The sequence below is a fragment of the Ostrinia nubilalis genome, chromosome 29 (assembly GCF_963855985.1).
Source record: "Ostrinia nubilalis chromosome 29, ilOstNubi1.1, whole genome shotgun sequence".
Taxonomy (NCBI): domain Eukaryota; kingdom Metazoa; phylum Arthropoda; class Insecta; order Lepidoptera; family Crambidae; genus Ostrinia; species Ostrinia nubilalis.
Window position 1 is genome coordinate 5890683 of NC_087116.1, and position 22354 is coordinate 5913036.

At 37.4% G+C, this 22354-nt stretch overlaps 2 protein-coding genes across 2 annotated transcripts in view; one reads left to right on the forward strand and one right to left on the reverse strand.

Moving 5' to 3' along the window:
- The window catches only part of LOC135085585 (THAP domain-containing protein 5-like), a 308949-nt gene that overhangs the window by 130576 nt on the left and 156019 nt on the right, over positions 1–22354 (reverse strand). The gene's annotated exons all lie outside the window — the stretch shown is intronic.
- Positions 849–11880, forward strand: LOC135085824 (uncharacterized). The gene is made up of 6 exons (XM_063980619.1): positions 849–1147; positions 1649–1781; positions 2736–2865; positions 3981–4075; positions 5933–6169; positions 11749–11880. Exons 1-6 carry the CDS (start codon positions 1080–1082, stop codon positions 11842–11844), a joined length of 759 nt encoding a protein of 252 aa, XP_063836689.1. The 5' UTR covers positions 849–1079; the 3' UTR covers positions 11845–11880.

Consider the following 22354-nt stretch of genomic DNA (forward strand, 5'->3'; position numbering starts at 1 on the left):
ACGAACGAACTTTGATAGACAGTCAAATCAATTCAAGAACTTTAAGCCTATAATAGGTCCAAATTCATTGTTTTTGGACCTTAGGAATAAAGTTCATATTATGGTGGGAACTACATTCCCACTGCCGTATAAAGAGTTAAGTAATGTTCTTAATGTGCGGTCCACACAGATTATGCCCGCAGTCTGTGGAAGACACTATCTGTGGTCGCGATCCTCATCAGTGAGGGACCGAGGAAGAAGAAGAAGAATGTTCTTAGGAGAATAAAATCTTGAAACCTAAGGAACAGTGGCGCCAACTGGCGACCTCAAGCCTGTAGGCCTGTCGTTTTATGAATGAATGGATCTTGATTTAGAAAAATTTAAAGTTTTGCTAAACATACAAGAAATTAATCCTAATCAAGTATTTTAAATTTGAACGGAAACTACTAGAATGAAAATTACTCACAACACAAACCGCAATGTGTCCGATAACTTTGGCCATCCATATATTTTATTTCTGATTCATCTTTGAAGTTATTGTTAGATTTGTGATCGTTCCCGTGATTACTCGTTTCAGCCATAATTTTTATGTATTTTTTATATTTTTTGAATAGCTTATTGACATTTTTTGATGATTTTTTGTTGTCAGTGAGCTGTCGGGAACTACCGGACTTACCGGAAATTAAGTGTAAACTTGAACTAGCTTCGTAAATGCCTAGAACGATAATGAATCCAAATTGAAATGTCTAAAATTTGTAGGTGCGGCTTGTTTGAATTCTATGGAAAGTTCATTGCAACTAGCGCCACTGCTGACAATTTTGGAGTCCTTCTCAAATAAGTCGGCTTTTATACTGTATTTAACTGTCAAAATGGCATCAAACAACTGATCACAGGCGTGGCTATTTTCATAAATTTTGAATGAAAACTAGTATTTTTACGCCTTTTGAATAGAAATTAGTCATCAAACTACTAGCGTGTGTTCAACTCAATTCACCATTGTGAATCTTATCCTTTCACGCCCTATGGAAATGGTGATTTAGGCATAAGTGTTGGGTGCCGTTGTATTGGTTTTTGATTCGTGTATTATATGGTAAATCACGATGTACGGGCGTAAAACTCCGTCTACGTATCGCTCTACGCCTTCAGTGTATTCTCATTACACGACCAAGTAAGTAGAATCTTATTAGAAATTATTATTATTCTTACAACCCACTATTACACATTGCTTTTGTTGTGTCGCCAAGCGAAATATTTGTAATGTAATGCCTTTAACCTGCTTATTTATCTTAATGCTAGGTCAGCTATCCTCATGCCTCATATTTATTTAGCAAACTTGGTTGCTCTACTAACTATTAAAGTACCTAGTGCCTACTCTTTTTACACTTCCCACAAAATTGACAAAAAAAATAAATACCATATTATAACCAGCACTATAGATGGTTTAAGTCTTAATTACCACTAGGAATTGTCTGGGAACACAGTAGTGCCCATGCCTAGTCCAACAAAAAGTGGTACAGTTGTATTTTCCTTTTTTTGAAACAAGTTCTTATTATTTTTATTTAATTGGACATACAATAAAACAATCTTTAGAACTAATATAATAAGAAATAATCTTATACGAAAAAGAAAAGCAAAGGTTTTAAAAATTTATCGTTGTTTCGTTTTGCAGGTCATCCACTAACCTCCGATCGTCAAAGTCGGTGAGGTCCCTCCGCCTGCCATGGTACCAGAAGCCGATACTCCACGATGCTTTCTTTCTTGATCTACAGAGGGGATCCCTTCTTACTGGTTTCATTTCTCTTGTGAGTATCAATTAATTTTGTTGACAACAATGTTACTATTTCCGGTACGCGGCCTCCACTCCAGAACCTTGCTGCCCCATCAGTTGTCAGTTCTGTGTACTATGTGCAATGCCCATTGCCACTTTAGCTTGCTAATCCACCCACAAGGTGGACCAACAACATCATAAAGGTAGCAGGAAGGTGCTGGACGCAGACCACTACCAATCGGGCAGCATGAAAAGCATTGTGGGAGGACTATGTTCAGCAGTGGACGTCATATGGCTGAGATGATGATGATGATGAATGTTACTATTCTGCCATGCTAGCGATGTCAGCAGTAACTCCAATATTTTGCTGTTAGACCATCTGATAGAGTTCATTATTCATAATAATAATAATAATAATAATAAAATGTTTATTTCAGACATTACATCCATATGTGTTAGTAACATGATAATCTTAATCTAGTGTTAGTAATAAGCTAATGACAAGTAGGTAGATAATTATTTAGGTATACAATATGGCTTCCAGTGTGACTCATAATAATAATAATAATAATAACATAGTTTTGCCAAAAAATTAAGTTACTGCTGATATCGCTAGCATGGCAGTATTATTACCCAGTATGTGGTTTAATTTGATAATAACAAGGTCAAATAAATATCATCCTACTAATATTATAAATGCGAAAGTGGATGTTTGTTACTCTTTCACGCAACTACAGAAGGGATTTTGATAAAACTTTACAGTATTATTGTTTATAACCCAGAAATATAGGCTATAATTTATGACCATCTGTGACAAACGAAATTTCACACGGGTGAAGCTGCGGGCAAAAGCTAGTGTGAAATAATGTCTTTCAATGGATCTACCCAGGAGGAATTCGCTGAGTAGTATGCTTTGAGCAGTATGCATATAACTTAATTACCGTTTCATCATTCAATAAAAATAACATAAATCGTTCTTTTATTTCAGTTCATAGCTCTCTTCACGTTCGCGCAAAGCATCTTCGACCTGTACTGCCTGGGGATGGCGGCACCCGGCTCAGTGCACTACGGTTACTACGTCATCAGCTACCAGTTTGTTTACGTTGGCAGCGCACCCGGTAAGACTTACAAAAACTTGCCAATGTTTGTCTCAAAGTGCTAGTAGGGCAAAAAACGTTTCAGCTCGGAATGACAACTTCTCAAAATGACAACTGAGGCGCAAAATGTCCACTTCTCGAAATGACAACTTTTTAAAATGTCAACTTCGCTAAAAGACAACTTCTCATAATGTCTATTTTTCACAATGACAAATTCGCACTTGGTCTACTTCGCATAATGTCAATTACTTGTTGATATTTTATTTTCATTATTTCTAGAGTTCTAGTTCTTCTAGAGTTGTCATTATGTGAAGTTGACCAAATGCGAATTTGTCATTGTGAGAAATAGACATTATAGTTCCAAAATACTGGACTGTCCTGTCGATGACATTGACAGTGGGGCGCCACCGTCAATACCGGATCGCTGGTTCAGATTTTTGCCATGTTGGAAACCATATAGTTGAACGATGGTAGCGCCCCCCTGTCATTGAGTTTGGTGGGACAGTTCAGCGTGGGTCATCTATAAGAGAAGTTGTCTTTTAGCGAAGTTGACATTTTAAGAAGTTGTCATTTCGAGAAGTGGACATTTTGCGCCCCGTTTGTCATTTTGAGAAGTTGTCATTCCGAGCTGAAACGGCAAAAAAGAATGACGCCCGTATTCACAAACATTGCTATGAGGTCTCACAGTGCGCGTGGACGCACAGGGTGCCACACGAACCAGTCACATAGCTCTATTCAAACCATTCACAGAGCGTTCGATTTGCTGCTTCACATAAGTAAGCATTGTTTGTGAATATAGGAGTGAGACATGTAAAAATAAAATTTGAAGATTTCATGTACTAATTTTAATTAGTTCAGACAAAATACAAAATGGGACATATTGATTTTATTTATAGTAAACTAGCGGCCGCCCGCGACTTCGTACGCGTGGATCCTGTTTTACCCCCTTTTCCCGAATTTTCTTTGCTTTAAACCTCACGGAGCCCGAGACCTTTCCAACGAATGCAAAACCGTGGAAATCGGTTCGTGCGTTCTGGAGTTATAGCGTCAGGGAGGAAAACCCGACTTATTTTTATATAGTAGATTGAAACATGTTTTTATTGATCAATTAAATTTTTTCAATTTTTATATTTCAGTCCGCAATGTCCTGATCGTGTTCTCTCTCTTCTCCTGGATCGGGTCGGTAGCTGTTCTGGTGACCAGTATCCTGCTCATCTACGCGTTGAGAAAGGTATGACTGTTCCAATGATCATTTGTTTCTAAAATATTGCACAAAATAGGGTAAACTGCCAGTCATTGGACACTTAAGACAGTTATTTACTGAATTAAAAATAGCATTTCTATTTCAACAACTGAGAGATTCCGACTGATGGAGATAAAAGGGCGTTTTTTTTTTTAAGGAATTTTCATTGTATTTGAAGGAATATTCATTTTAAGAAAATTCAAGCAGTGTTTTGTCCAATGACTGGCAGCGTCCAATGACTGTCGGTTTACCCTACATGGTGTTACAAAATTCATGTGTGTGTCCAATATTAGTCCAAGCCAAGTTGTGACTTGACTAAACAAAAAAAAATCATATCTTAAGACTCCAGACTTTTAGTCGGCCGATAGTTGAACCCGATTTTAATTTGTACCAACCTTTCATACATGTCCAATTGTCTATCTATACTGATTAACAGTCTAGTCTTCGACTAGTCTTAATTTATTAATCGATTTATTTTGTTTAGTTCATCTCTCAGTCTATAAATGATTTTATTCTCCTTAAGTTAGACTTAAGCCTTTTTAAGACACCAATATACATATAATAACACATTTGAAATTTTGCGTTTTTTTCACACTTGTCTCATTTATTAATTCATTAGTAAGTCATTCACTCAATTTATTAACAATTTCATTGTGTCATTCATTCTATCATTCATTCATTCATGCCGCCATCTTGTAGTATGTGAAGCACGGTAAAAACCAGGTATGAAACTAGTCTTATTATAGTTTTTTTTTCTATTTTCTAATAGACCTCCAGAAATACAGACGATAGCACGTTAGGCTGCACATTTTCGTTGCAAAACCGACCTTATTGCAAACACTTAAAGATGCCACAGTGCATAGCTTGACATGCCATTGTCTTTGCTTTGTTTGAGTTGGTTTTCATTTTGTTAAACTTGATAACACTAAAGTTGAATAAAAAACTTATTCATAAGGTACATACTCATTTCATTGGTCGATAACTCAGTCGATATACAATCTGAAGTCTCGCTGACATTTGTCGTCACAAAAACACCTTTCCATGCCTCTCCCTGACTCAGGCACTGACTCAATTAAGAGCTAGACATCCTACTTCCTACTAATATTATAAATGCGAGTTTGTGTGGATGTTTGTTACTCTTTCACGCAAAAACTACTGAACGGATTTTGATGAAACTTTACAGTATTATTGTTTATAACCCAGAATAACATATAGGCTATAATTTATGAAGATCTGTGCCAAACCAGGCCTGTTCATCTCCGCGAGTTTACATCGAAAACAAAACACGTACGATGGCCCACCTACAGGATACTATTCGACAAGGCCTCACATACGAGCGAACATTGACTCACGCACGCGTATTCTTGTGTATGATGGAAGAAAATGGTGTACTAAATACTGTGCAGTATTTAACTGCCTAAATAATAATAAAAACACAGAATGTACTTTTTTAGTTTAAGTTGCCTCAAGACACTGAGAGGTAAATAAGTAGTTAATATTATTCATGATAATTCATGCTAAATCATGTATTTCCTCCGCCATTTTCCGCAGTTTGGCACCTCACGTCACATCATTTTACCGAAGTCAGCCCTATAGCTTCGGCGCAGTGCCGATCACTCACGTTTGTCAACAAAATGGTGCTTGACTCTTGAGACAGGCTAAATTACACCATATTGTTAATGACATTGAGCATACATTTTTTTAAATACCTTCGCGAAGTAAAACTTCTGTACGTAGTACTTATTATTATTCTGTGGCCAAACTAAATTTCACGCGGGTGAAGCCGCGGGCGAAAGCATGTGTATTTATGTGTTTAAAAATTCACCCATATTTTTCCCATTGCAGGAATACGAAAAACGCATCGTTCCCTGGCTATACACCTTCGGAGTGTTCATATTATTCCGACTGATCGCGTTTCTGTTCGCTGCGATTGTGAATGACATGATTTTCGCGTACAACGTGATGATGTGTTTGCTATGGGTCGTGTTCTGTGTGTGCGGCGCTTATGGATGGCTACTGGTCTATAGTTTATATTTGGAATTGGCTGATCTGACGAAGCTGGAGGATTTGGCTCATTTGAGGGTAAGTAAAGACTGATAATTACTATTCTAGTCTTATATAGACTGTCCCACCCGTGACATTGACAGTGGGGCGCCACCGTCAATACCGGATCGATGGTGGCGCCCCCCTGTTAATTAGTTACAGTTTAGGTCATCTATAGTTCAAAGATTTTGAAACGTCAAGTGGCAAATATAAAAAACTGCCAACCTTGATTGATAGTAGCGCCCTACTGAAAATGACATGTTTATATGGTTGTCCAATGTGGCAGTAACCGGAACTAATAATCCAGCATTGATATTAGCGCCCTCCTGACAATGTCATAGCTGGGCGGTTCAGTGTAGGACCTTAATATGTACGCTAATCGCCCCTGTAATCTATCCTAGAGGTCCCGGGTTCGATTCCCAGTGGAATTCCCAGTTCGTCTGTGATTGAAGATTAATTAAGCTCGCTTCCACCTTCGGATTCGACTTCGATTTCCACAAAGACTGGTTCTGCGCCGCTCCCATCCAGGCACCTCCCGCGACCTTCACCAGATCGTCGGTCCACCTAGTGGGAGGCCTGCCCACGCTACGTCTTCAGTCGTTGTTCACCGAGGAATTAATTCACCCAGGTTTTCACATCTGTTCACCAGGGTGAATTAGTTCGTAGGTGAACAAAAGTGACCTTTTTAGAAATGAAGTTAGGTGAAATGGTTCCGAGTAGGGTTTCTGCTCGAGCTTTCTCGAACTCGAGAAAACTCGAGAAATTTGGCTTCAATCGAGACGAGAAAAAAATTACCGGAGCTCGAGAATTCTCGAGTTTCGATTTTGAAGCTTTAATATTCTTGAAAGCCTATTTTCTTAGACAAAAGTAAGTTTTTAATTATTTAATAGGTTAACGTTGCGTTTAGACTGGCCTAGTCTTTCCTTTTTTTAACTAATTTGATTTGAAAGTAATGATCTTAACCGAAACTAATAATGTTCACCTACGAGTAAGCTATATTTTATTATGTTTGTATAACTGACTGATTTAAAGACAGAAAATTTTTTGTTAAGGCGATTAGAGTCCTCAATGACCTTGAGCGTTTGACCTTCACGCTTCGCACAACACCCGCGCACCCCGCACGAAAACTCCGATTTGACACCGATCAAAAATACACGGGCATAGGTAGGTACAGAATAGAAGCTCTTTCTTCATACATTACTGCCTATTATTTTAAACTTGAATTGATGAACCTTGATGTCGATGTCATTCAACCCAGGCGCAAGTGATCGCCCGAAATGTTCTAAACTAGCGCACCGTATAGTAAGGTATTTATATTTAACAAAAATTACAAATCCATGAACATTTTGTATGGGATAATATTTTTTATTTTATTTTATTTAGCTTACAATGTATGTTGTGTGTAAACTATGTTTGTTCGGGTGGAATTTTGCAAGCTGAATTAGTTAGACCCATTTCCTGACGACAACCGATTGAGTTAAAATTTCGGATACACATGCAATTCGGATGACAATGCAATATTATGATGACATGGAGCTGATCTGATGATAGAGCTAGAAAGTCAGTGACCCCATAGGAACTCCGGAATAAAACGACTCCATCGAGTTGAGGCTCGTTTGATTTGTATTTATTTATTTACATTAGGGTTTACATAGTTACGGTAAACTACTTTACAAATCACGAGTACCTACTTCAATTCTATATGTAGGTAAACAGGGTCTGATGATGGAGCTGGAATGTGGCCATAAGAATTCTTCGAATTATTACGAGCTACATTAGAGAAAAACGATGCTACTACGCCGTAGTAAATTCCCTCAGATCATAGAAGGGAATAGATGTGAAACGGGGGCGTGGCGCGTGTCTCCGCGATATGCCCAGAAACGAACATCGGCCGCGTAGCTAGGTTAGTCGCGATTCAGTCGTACTGAGGAAATGTTCTCCGATATTGTTGGATAATGCGTCGTAACGTGCAATAACATAAGTGAAACGAAGAACTACAGGAACAATGAAGTCATTTACCACATGTAAGTATTGCAAATCCATTGGTATTTTGCTTATAAATAAAAAAAACTAAACATTTTTACGAACGAATTCAGTGCCGTGACATTTACTGCGATATCGAAATTAGTGGTGATAAAAATTCAAACACGTTGTACATTGACGATTTAGTTAGCAACCACTTTATGTCATGCGTAACTACTGCGCAATGTATTTTATTTCTTCCGATATCCACTGACGCGTGAAAATACACAGTACGGCCGCATGTGCCGGTCGTATTATAGTGCAGGGCTCGTGTTCTAATACAGTTTCCTATTATCGATAAATAGAAGTAAATTATTATTTTCTATTTTCTAATTTTGAATGAAAAAATCATGAGTTGCTTGCGATTTTTAAGTTTTTACAAAAACAATAACAATAGTAGAAGGGATAAGTAACTGTCAACTATGTAATTACTATAAGAGCTAGTTGAAAGCCTAATATAGGCATTATTTTTGATAAACATAGGCGGTACGAATTTCGCAATAATTAAAAAGTTAATGCGCGATAGTAGTTAATAATAATTACAGTGATACTGTTATTATTATTAAAGTAAATAATAATATTATTATATTACCAATATTGTAAATACTGGTAAAAATCGCAAGTACCTACTTAACCCATGACTTTTCATACAAACTTTGTCAGTCTATAACTTCTATACTCCATCGATAACGACATTGAGCTTTGGTTGGGGTAAATTAATATAAGGTAACTTCATTTAGTCCCAATAATTGATTCTGAGTTTTTCGTCCATACAAAATGGAACTGAATCCTTTATGCAAAAATCGTTAAAGAACATAATAATAACGTATAATAATAAAAAGGTTTTCATACAAGCATTTTTTAAACCAATTTCGAGCCTTGCCCCCAGGATTTAAAGTATCGATATCTTATCGACTCCATTTTATCTTTCTTCTCTCTAATTGCTTTTTTCAAAGTGTGCGTCACGTCACGCGGCCATTGATTGGCCATAAGGCACGCCTTCTGGCCAATCACAGCACTTTTAAGCCGGTTGCACATGTTGTCGTAGACTCTCAGTCGCTTTGTTTTTACACAGTTGAATGTGTGTGTGGGAGCTGTGGTGGGGGAAATGTGGGGACACTGGTTCTCGTTGTAGTTACGCGCGACTTCATATCTATTCTCTTTCTATGATCTGAGTAAATTCCGCATCAAAAATACTAAAATGCTTAAATTAAAATTAAAAGAAAAACATTATTTAAAAAACAAGGTTTTGTATGCTCTAAAAAGAATAGAATAAAAATAAAGATTCTATCATTACTCAATTTATATGACTAAAAGCTCGTCGCGAGATTTACTTGTGTAAACAAAAATACATTTATAACGTAACTTAATTTTAAAGTAAATCTAAAAAAAACACGGATAGGTAAATAATAGGTACATCTACAAGAACTTACCTAAATCTCGTAACAAGCTTTTAGTCAGATAAATTGCGTAAGGACAGAATCTAGGTATACCTATAATAGAAAAAGACACGTTGACCTGTAAAAATAACCAATGGCAGATAGAATAAATAGATAGTACTGAGATGACGATAAGTAAGGCAAGTTAGGTAATTAAAATTCATTAAAGTTTAATTCTCTTTGTTGCTGGCAGTTTGGCCAGTAATCCTTTTTTGATAATATTTATGGTTTTTTACTTTTTTTAATATTGTTTTTGAAGTTGCTTTTTTACAGTCTCTTGTGCTGACTATTTTCATGTTTTGAGCAAATACACTGTTTTGGCCCTTTTGGAGTTTTTGCTTAAAAGCTTCTTGCATATTAATCACACCAGCAGGCCTATCTCAACAATTACAGTCCACTCCATCACCTCTTAACACTCTTAATATATAACTTAATATTTAACCCTTATAGGATTACTCTGTTATTCGTCCGTCTGTCTGTTAAGACCCTTTTTTTCATATGTATAGATAACAGCACTTAACATAAAAAATATGGTCTCAATGTCGACTTTCAGTAGCAACAACAGGGTCAACAACAACAAAAGCATGAAATAAATTAATTTTCACTAAAAATTAAAACCAACTCCAAAACAAATTACCAAACCGTAGGCTGCCAGTGCTGCCACCGACTCCGAAAATATCAATCATGGTATAAATTTGACCTAGTAAATAAATAACGGAATATATTTTCTACTTTTACTTATCTCGTGCAGTTTGTTTTGGAGTCGATTTTTTTACACTAATAGATTCTATTTAGGTAGATAATAGCGTCCAAGCATGCCTTAATTCAATCGTATCGTCTGACTGAACGTACTCTATGAACAACTCTGACATAAAATATATTGTCAAACAAAGGCTGGGTTGCACCATCTTATTTTAAATTTGACAAAAGTCAAATATCTGTCAAACTCCATACAAAAAAACACCGGTTATCGCCAAAGCTACGGTCAAAGTTAGGTCACGTCAGGTGGTGCAACTCAGCCAAAGAAAAAATTCATTTTGATCGCTAATGTCAGTTTGCCGCGAGTGACACAACCTCCCCGTCTGAAGGCCAGCGGCCGACTGCCGCCCGCACCCCGCGAAGGCCCCCTCAACAGCAAAACGTTCGGAATTTATCAAAAGTAAAATTTATGAATGAAAGTAATGTTCGATTGAAAAACGCAACGTGTCATTTAAAGATTAAAGAATTCTTAATCTATTCGTGCAAAAATCTTTAAAATTAACATAGCCGTTTGGGAGGAGTAGGGAATTGAAGTAAAAAATCGATGTCCCGTATTTATTTTTTTAATCCACAACAAAGAGACGTAGGAGAAATTCAAACGTGTCAAATGTAGTCCTTGAACTGTTGTATAACATATATTTTTTTCAACTATTTCTGTCCAGCAGTAAAAGAGGAGTAGGCTTTACAAAATGACCATTTCACGCGGATTGAGGACACTAATCGCCTTAACTATCTGTTAGTTTAAGTACTCGTAAATACGTTTATTCAAGTCGTTATCTTTAAGTTTAAAAATTTATTAAAAAGTTTTTTTTTGTTTGTAAATGTAGGTTTATTATCGTAATTTTTCAATTAATTTGTACTTGTGTTCTTTGGAAAACAAGTGATTCAATTGGAGCTCCAGATATTTATGGTTATTAATCCTTAAAGTACACGCGACTTTATGACTTTTGTTCCTTTAGTTAATTACTAAGTTATAATTATCCTACTAATATTATAAATGCGAAAGTTTGTGTGGATGTCTGGATGTTTGTTACTCTTTCACGCAAAAACTACTGAACGGATTTTGTTGAAACTTTACAGTATTATTGATTATAACCCAGACACATTATAACATTAATAAAAACCCGTGTTTTTATTAAATTTCAACCGATTTCAACAGTTTTAATTAAAAGACTCGAGACCCGAGAAAACTCGAGACTTTGGCCTCGAGAATTCCCGAAACTCGAGAAAAAAAATAAGTCGAGAAATCAGAAACCCTAGTTCCGAGGTGAAATGAGGACACTAAAAATTCCACTTTCTCCATCCATGTGTACCAAGTTGAATAATCCGCATTATTCATTAAAAAATCTACCGTCTCATATGAATGTTTCTTACAACACCATATGTTTTCCTCCACAGATGGGCACAATGGCGTCTCTCAACGCGTCATTAGCTGGATCCCGTCCCACCACCCCTCACAGCACTGTATCTACCATGCCCGCCTCGCAGATATGATGCGAGAGGCTCACGCTGCCTGACAGACCACACACGGTAAGAAACAGTAGACACAGTAGAGGCCACACTAGACACAATAGGGGTTATCACCCCCCGCATAGCACTGTATCGACAGATATGATGCGAGAGGCTCACGCTGCCTGACAGACCACTAGACATAGTAGGGGCCATACACTACTATCACTGATAGTCGAGACTACATAAGCTACCTGTGATAGAAGAGGCAAAGAAAAAACCCCTCAAAGCACTGTATCGACCATGCCCGCCTCGCAGATATGATGCGAGAGGCTCACGCTGCCTGACAGACCACCCACGGTAAGAGGCACTAGACTCAAAGGCCACTAGACACGGTAGGGGCCACACTATACACGGTAGGGGCCGCATTAAACACGGTAGAGGCCACAATAGACACGGTAGGGGCCACGCTGGGCATGCTAGGAACCACAAGATTCACTTGGGGCCACACTAGACACAGTAGGGGCCATACTAGACACGGTAGGGGCCACCACAACGTGACTCTAAATAAAGTAGAGGTCTCACACAGCGACAATAGACACAGTAGGGGACTAGGGGTCACTCACAGCTACGCTAGAAACAGTTGGGGTCACACATAGCTATACTAGACACAGTAGAGGCCACACACAGCGACATTATGACACACTATGGGCTTATGGTACAGTAGAAATAGCAGCGGTCATATACAGCGACACTATACTTAAAAGGGGCCACCACCCCCATACCACTGTATCCACCATGCCCGCCTCGCAGATATGATGCGAGAGACTCACGCTGCCTGACAGACCACACACTGTAAGAGGCACTAGACTCAGAGGCCATTAGACACGGTAGGGGCCACACTAGACACAGCGATAATAAACACTGCAGGAGTCATTTACAGCTACACTAGAAACAGTTGGGGTCACACATAGCTATACTAGACACAGTAGAGGCCACACACAGCGACATTATGACACACTATGGGCAACTTATGGTACAGTAGAAATAGCAGCGGTCATATACAGCGACACTATACTTAAAAGGGGCCACCACCCCCCCATAGCACTGTATCCACCATGCCCGCCTCGCAGATGCGAGAGGCTCACGCTGCCTGACAGACCACCTTTTTGTACCATAGATTTACCTATTAAGAAAAAATAAACCAGTGTCAAACTAGCTTCTGTTTGTTTCACTCAACATAGTAGGGGCCACACAGCTACACTAGACACAATAGGGGCCATACACTGACACTTTGACACAGTAGGGGCCGTAAAGCGAAGATATGATATGATGACATATGATGCGAGAGGCTCACGCTGCCTGACGGACCACCTACGGTAAGAGGCACTAGACTTAGAGGCCACTAGACACAGTAGAGGCCACACTAGACACGGTAGGGGCCACAGTAGACACATAATGGGGTTATCACTTGTCTATTTATCATTGGTCTGGACCGCTACAAGATTTTCCATTCTGGCTTTCAGAAAGAAGAAACTGACATAGCACCACCACCAGACCCTCCCCCGTCCAAAGCAGACGAATCAGAAGACAGCGCAGACGAAGCCACGCCCCTCTCGGTCGAGGTGAGTTTGGAAACGCCCGTCTAGTGCTGTCCAGTGTCGATAGTTTGACGGTTATCGATAAAATGCCCAGTAGGCCTAGGATATAGTGTGACACTTTTGACCTTTTATCGATTTTAAGTACATACGTTTGTCGTCTAAAATTATCTATAAGATTTTATTAAGGTGCGCATCCCCTAGCCCGTTAGATTGAACTTCAAACTTGTGAAATCACTGATGCCCGTTTTCACCATCAATCCCTAATTTGTAAGTGATCCTTATGGTAACACATAATAAGAATTTTGTTTTCTTAAGCGTCACTTAAAAATTAGGGATTGATGGTGAAAACGGGCGTGAGTCTGGGTTTTATTTGAGAATGTTTTTGACTATACTGACTGTGTGCAATTTATAAATGGCTTGTATTTTTAAACGCACAAAATTCGAAATTCGAGTGATTTCGACAAACTTGTGATTTATTTGATTTAAATTAGGTGTAATAAATTAATATCAGATTTTTTAAAGATTTTGTTTTTCAATCATAGAACTTGCATTTTTATTTTTTATATGAATCGATTGTTTCAAAATACGAGCTAAGTTTTGCCATTTAAAAATATCAATATCGATAACCTGTCCAAGGTCAACTCTATTAAATGAATGAAAATAAATATAAGGTGTGACGTTTAGGCAGTAGTGAGAATTGGATATTTTTATTGAAAAAGTATTTTTCACACTTGAAAAGACTTATCGTGAGTTTTAAGTGTAATGTGTAATACTAAGATGTAATTTACTAATACTTATGTAAAATATATTATACGTTTATGTTTACAAAAAGAGTCGACCTACAAAATGATCAGTTTTATTGCAAAACTAGCGGCCGCCCGCGACTTCGTACGCGTGGATCCCGTTTTACCCCCTTAGGGGTGGAGTTTCGTAAAATCCTTTCTTAGCGGATGCCTACGTCATAACATCTACCTGCATGCCAAATTTCAGCCCGATCTGTCCAGTGGTTTGGGCTGTGCGTTGATAGATCACTATGTCAGTAAGTTAATTGAGCCCAAACCTGCTTAGAATTGAAACGTTACCACCGAACATTTATAGCCATTTTATTTATTACCATGCCATTTATAGTTCAAATTTTCTACCGAAATAGCTATTCAATGTTATAGTCCGGTCGCCGAGCACGTAGAATTTCGTCCAATGACCTCAACGCACAGTCGCGACAGCAAAATAATTACGCGCGAGCGATAAGGATTGGTAACTTGGGGTCATTGGACGAAATTCTACGTGCTCGGCGACCGAGCTTTAGAAATTAGATCATTTTGTACGTCGACTTCTCAATTATAATAAGACACCAGACTACAGACTTTAAGTCGGCCGATAGTTTAATCGGCTTCAAATTGTACGAGGAATCGGCCGATACCAAATCGGTGTAATGTGCGCACTTCCATACTTGTCCATACTGATTAACAGCCCGATTAAACTATCGACCGACTATATGTGGTCTTCAGGGTGTCTAATATTAAAAAATATTATTTTACGTTAACATTATTCTAATTTTTATTCACCTTTGTGCATTTATAAAATGTCTCTTAATTTTTTAATTAATTTTAAGCGTATTAATTACTTTAAAATCGCCCTTATTTGTTAAGATAATCCGTCCTGTTATATCTTAATAGATATAAAATTGTGTGCCTCAGACGAAATGGAAATATTGAAGAATCTCACTAAAAATATTTTTGTATTATCATGAATTTTTGTGCCTTATCATTATCAAATTCATTGTATTATTATTGGCAATTTATAATAATTATTATATTCACATCACAGCCATATTCAGAAATAAACGTATTTATTGATATAAAAATATATAGCGTAAGCAAAAGGCCGACTTTAGTATGTCTCTCCATTAATAAAAATAAGTACTATAGATCGTTTCATCCACTCGGCCGCGCCCCAGCAATGTGTGGTCTCGGTCGCGCGGGGTGCGGGGAGTGTGGTCCGAGCAATCCGTAAGGCATTACTGTAGTGTGCGTGTGCACTCATGGAGCATTTAGCGTGTACCGATAACACTCAAACATTCGCGGAAGAATGGTGGAACGCGTCGTTGTGGATGAAAAACGATCTATATCTGTCTCTCTTTTTTAAAGGGAGAAATATACTGTCACGGTGACAAGTCACGCGTGCCGCATATAGTATTAGAATTTGTACTGATCATAAATATAAAAGTGTGCCTTTGTGTAGTGCCTAATTGTAAGGAATACCGACAAGTTTCGGTTTGCTTCTAAAAACACCATAGGTATTAATTTAATATTTTGCGAATGTCTGTCCGTTTGCGTAATTTTGAGGTTACCGTATTTGTTGGCGAGCACTTAAGCAATTACTGAGTTTAATGATTAAGAACCCTCGTCTCTAGAAAAAAAAAACGGGAATATACAACTTTCTTTCTTCAACTGTAAAATCCGCAAGGTCACAAATATTACAACAAGTGTTCCCATATTGCTCTATGAATATAACGGAGGAAAATTTAACGGAAAAAAAAGAAGAACGGTCATCTGTGACCCAGGCCCGACAGAAACGAGACATACCTCATTTTTTTTGTCATGTCTTAATTAGTTTAATTATACACCGTGTTACTTTGCATTCTTGCCATATTCACAGAGATAAAAGTAGGTAACAATACCTATTATTTAAGATAAACAAGAGACTCCCATAAAGAAAGTACACTAAGATTTTAGTAAATTTGGTTTTTCAGTACAAATTGGAATAAACCAATTTTGTCTCGCACGTTCTACAGGTGCAAGTGGAATAAACCTAGTGGGCGTGGCCTAGTTCTTAATTTTATGGCTTTGGGTACCAGCCTTTTTATCCAGTCATAATAACTATTTTAAAATACTCTTCAGTTGATTTCAGATTTTCCTTTCTACTTTACGGGCTTAGGACCGTCAAAAATACGTAATAATTAATAGGGTTTCAATTAATTTACAACATTGTACCCTATTTTTACAAATTAATAAATTAAGTATGAAATGAAATCACCTTATTCACAATTAATTATTTATTCATAAGTTCCTACTTACAAAGTTTACGTACTGCGAAGCAAGTGTTTAAAGTGTCCTCCGTTCTGATGAAGGCACAGTCTAGCACGGCGAAGCGTAGGTTTTTCGCTTTAGTTTTCGCAACACATAAACGTTTTGTATCACAGTTTCACTAAAACAATCCTTTCATGTAACGCGTTTACACTGTTTATCTCTTCTGCGCATACTAGTCGTTTCAAGTCACTCCAAAAATCCATTGGTGTCAGGTCCGAGGATCGTGGTGGCCAAGCTACTGGACCCTCTCGTCCAATCCACTGTTCACCAAACGTATTATTCGCGCACTTGACGTCCTTATTGTGGGGGAGTACCATCCTGCTGGTAGTAGAGCATTTGGTGTAACGCTAAGGGTACGTCATCAAGTATTTCGTCTAAGACGTCTTGCAGACACTCCAAGCACCATTTTGATTAAATTATTCGTTGTTTGAATACACTTCAGTCATTTTTGTATTATTTATAACGTGATTTGTGTTTGATGGATTTCTCAGGTTTTTACAAGTGTCAAAAAGACATTTTAAAGACAATAGATTGCAATAGATATTTAAAAATACAATAAAAAGTAAAAAAGTCTCCATCGCCATCGCCAACAAGTGATGTGCATGCGTTACGATAATAAGTGATGTGTTTAACATATTGTCGATAAAATAAAATACTCAAGATTAAAAAAAAATTTTTTCGGTCATTATTTTTTTACGGATTTGTGTTCAGTATTAGTAATATAGTAACCTCTGTAAATATGGCAAGAATGCAAAGTAACACCCTGTATATTTTTTATATTCGAAATCTATGTATAACACCAAAATATTAACCTTTGTTTTTGTTCAGGCCTTATACAAAAACTAATACAAAATGCCTATTTATCACCAAAATTGGTAAATGTATGTACCTAAATGTCTATTACAGCTGCTATGGAATGTATCTAGGTGACCTGGAGATACAGCCGGATTATACAGGGTGGAAACAAGAAGTTACAAAATCCAAAAATTCAATGTTACCAGCTTCCATAATCTGTAACCTATTATTGGTACCATTTGAAAGAGCTCGTGAAGCACTTTCAGAATCAGTAACTAGTTTTTCGATATCTTGTATAGTTAAGAAATAATCGAGTGAGATCATGTCTTATTGTTCCATATGTATAACCACCCTGTATAATCCGGCTGTATCTCCAGGTCACCTAGATACATTCCATAGCAGCTGTAATAGACATTTAGGTACATACATTTACCAATTTTGGTGATAAATAGGCATTTTGTATTAGTTTATGTATAACGCCTGAACAAAAACAAAGGGTAATATTTTGGTGTTATACATAGATTTCGAATATAAAAAATATATAATTTAACTAATTAAGACATGACAAAAAAACTGAGGTATGTCTCGTTTCTGTCGGGTCTGGGTTTTTTTTGTATGGGGCGTGACCGTTCTTCTTTGACCTGGGAATTTTTAACCGGAAATTTTTTGTGTAATTTTGGAAATTGCCTCCTTTTAGCAAGTTTTTTTTCTGTAATAATATTTTTATAGATCTATGTGAATACAAATAAACGATTTTGACAGTTACTAAATTTGTACTGAATTAGTTTTAAGGTAACATAATTATGATCATATCACCGCAGCCGTCCTTTTGTATATTTAGATACGAACGAAGTGTTCTAACCAATTTAGATGTGAAATAAAGTTTTGTAAGAAAATTATAAGTTTTTTTTAATGAAACCTTAATTTCTACACCCAGAAATAGGACTTTCACCCGTATTCACAAACGATGCTTGCTTAAGTGAAACAGCAAATCGAACGCACAAGCGTTAAATAGAGCTCTGTGGTTCGTGTGTGACCCTGAGCCCACACGCATTGTGAGACCTCACAGTAGGGTTTGTGAATACGGGCGTTATTAGTTACTAATTTCACAGTAAGAAAATAATGAACCTGGGGGAGTTTCTAGGTTATCTGGCCCGCAACAGTTAGGCCCAGAACAGACGGTGAAACGCAACTGCAACGAAACTGCAACTGCTAGTTACTTTTGAATTGCATCTAAGTTTCTGCCATAGCGTCCGTTGAGAGACCACACATGACATGACGCGACCAGTTTGAAAGTTTCATTCATCAGAATCATCAGAAAGTTGCAGTTTCGTTGCAGTTGCGTTTCACCGTCTGTTCTGGGCCTTAGAGAAGTTTTGGGACTTACTTGGTCGACTGCCGGTCGACGTTTGCTTGCTAAGTCCTGGGGTTTGAAATTCCCGGTCGGGGCTTACATTCAAAAGTTTAAGTGGGAAGTGGGTCTTGCTGTACTCACAACACACAATTCACAGCATATTTCTTGAACACAGAGGGTCTTTACACTGTTATCAGAGTAAATAAAAGTGAGGTTATTTTGTCAGTGTGTGCGTGCGCGCCGCATACGTATTGGCGCGCTCACATACAAACCGCGCCCGGTGCGTTTCTATGAAGATAACCTACTCATTTGTATTTACTCTGCTGTTATTGAGGTTTTTCACTCGCACGCGCGCGCCATTAAGCTTGACTGGATGTAGGTAGTTCGTACTTCTCATAGTTTCGAGACTAGCAGCGCCCTCTCGTGGCGTGTTTGCGTACTCATTTTTGGTTGGCCAGAGTTAACGCATCCCTGCGTAGCCAGTTTTAAACACAGAATGAAGTGTGAATAATTTAAATTTACTCATGTAAGAGTAGGCGCACACCGTTGATTTTTCGTCGGCCGATAGTTTAGTCGGGCAGTTGATCAGTATGGACATGTATGGGAGTGCGCACACTACGCCGATTCGATTTGGCCGATTCTTCATACAATTTAAAATCGGGCACAACTATCGGCCAACTAAAAATCAACGGTGTGCGCATACTCTAAATTAACATAAATGACTAAAAAGTAGTCATACACTTTAACAATAGATCGCAAAAATAAATAAAAACAAGATTAATACAGTTCAAATAAATGTATTTAAAAATAAAACATACAATTCTACATTTTATGTACATACATTAGCGACAATGTGACCTTATTTTAAGAAAGCTCAGTACATCAGATATAAAAGCTTTTTATACTTACAATTTTGAAAAAAAATTAAAAGATTGCAGTAACGTTTTATACTTGTAGAATAGGACCACCATAACTCTTCCCGTGGATGTCGTGACATGACAGGAATGAAAAAAAAGAAGATACATCAAAATAGAATGGATATTAAACTATTTATTAATAATATCCATATTCCATACAATACCATGTTATTTGAAACTTCGATCAAGAGAAATACTTTTTAAAGTTATAAAGAGAGGTACTTTTTAGAACTGGGAACCCCCGAATTTTTTTAATACAATAATATTGATTTCCAATCCTACTTTCGACACAAAGTTATTTTTAAAACAATTTAACGGGAATAAAGTCACTAGGAATATTCCCGTTAAGGAGAATTGTGTCAAATAATTTCTTCTCGTTGATCGAAGATTTCAACATTCCACAATTAATATCATTCCAGTCTAAAAATAAATAAAAAAGTGTTGTAACCCTTAAAAATTAGTAATTAATGTAGTTATAAATGTAACAATCAGTGAAATGCAACAAATAGTCTAGTTTCCAAATTCGAGTACGTAAAATTACATTCTTATATAATATCCGGAGTTACTGAATTCAATTACCAAACGGGACTATTCCCACCGCTGCAACTCCTGTGTAGCCAGGATCTACAGCTTGACTGTCAATAACCCAACCAGTGAAGGCCAAGTTTGTCCCGGGGGAAAGTTAAATTGTCATTGGACCCGCAACGAAATTGATCAGAAGAACATTTAGTTCGAAAGGATCGACTAAGGGCTATATTTCACCGGGACACCAAGGCGGCGCAACCAGTCGCCGGCTACCAACAAAATGTATAGAGCTTTGCGCAACCAAACGGACACCAAGTGAGTAACTCTCTATAGAGCTGTATACATTTTGTTGGTAACGGCGACTGGTTGCGCCGCCATGGTGTCCCGGTGAAATATAGCCCTTATACCAGGGATGGAGTCAGTTTAATTACTCGAAAAAAGAAACTAGATTAACATTAATAATATCTTAGGTATGTTTAGACCAGATTTGATTTGTGCTGCATAAATAACTCTGTGCCAATATTTGAAAACAATAACCGGTACTTTTGTAGGGAGTTTGACAGATTTTTGACGTTTGTCAAAGTTAAAGTAAGATGGTGCAACTCAGCGTTAGTTTGGAATTATACAGGGTGAGCGATTTCCCCAAGAGAAGTTAAAATTTCCAAAATAATACCCCTTTTCATACAAATTGTCATTAGTAATCAGCCAGTTAGTATGGTGACGTCAATTTATTTTGATATTGTATTGATAGAATAACGCCCGTATTCACAAACGATGCTTGCCTAAGTGAAGCAGCAAATCTCGCACAGCGTTCAATAGAGCTCTGTGATTGGTTCGTGTGTCACCCTGTGCGTCCACGCGCACTGTGAGACCTCATAATAATGTTTGTGAATACGGGCGTAAAACCTTTTTGTTTGATCACTCACTAGTAGGTTACTTACACATAACAGTTCAAATCTATGATAATAAAATGCTATGAGTTCAACAATACAAGTTACAGCCATGATACTAAAATAATACTTCCATAATCAGATTAAATATGAACCAAAAACACACAATTGTTGTAAAGATACTTGATGTTTTCGGTCCATAGAATCTCTTTTAAAATGTAAACATTTGCATAAATAAATCGACTAATACTAATAAATGACATCTGCAATGAATTTTATAGGTTATAGCGCTTACTCAGTCAGTACCTGAGGTATGGGAGTGGCAAGGGTGGGTGACGTCAAACCTCAGCGAGACTAGATCTCCTTCAGAATTATATATCCTACTAAAGCCTGGTCCGTGAGCACGTAGAATCCCGTCCAATGACCCCAAGCTACCCATCCTTATCGCTCGCGCGTAATTATATTGCTGTCGCGACTGTGCGACGCGCGCCCGCAGTGAGTGTGCGAGCGCGACCGCAACATAATTACGTGCGAGCGACAAGGATGGGTAGCTTGGGGTCATTGGACGGGATTCTACGTGCTCACGGACCAGGCTTTAATATTATAAATGCGAAAGTTTGGATGTCTGGATGTTCTTTACTCTTTCACGCGCAAAAACTACTGGAATTTTGTTGAAACTTTACTGTATTATTTTTTATAACCCAGATTAACATATAGGCTATAATTTATGACGATATGTGACAAATAAATTTCAATAAATAAATAAGACGTGTCTAAAAAGCGCCATCTATCGTCATTGGTTAAAATCTACAGCTGGACAAACTACTGTTTTTGACGTTCGTAAATATTCATTCGGGGGAAGCCGTGAAACGCCATCTATCAACATGATATCTAACAACAGATTTTACGAACTAAGGGGATAAAACGAGGTCCACGCGTACGAAGTCGCGGGCGGCCGCTAGTTTTGACATACATAATGTCAATGTCACCCCTCCCGTGCCTCTCCTAACCTCAAGCATTAAAGCAGTTAGCGCTAGTCCATAACAAATGACATCTGCAATAGACTTTAGCATTATTAAGGCATTATTTCAACGTATGTAGATATAATACAAAAGCTTTCAATATTCATAGACAATATCCAATATTTTGAAGTATTAAAAATACAATATTTTTACAAATACAAAACGTAGAAGTATTTATTTGAAAACAGGAATTTATTCCTTTAAAAAACAAAATTTTTGAGTGTATTTTTATATGCAAATACTTTACTTAATTTTGAATAAATAAATATCAATATAATAAGTATTATTGTTAAATTAAAGATCAATTAAAACTTCACTTATTAGATAAAAAAATTCTTATTGAGATTTCAAGTTCACAGTTT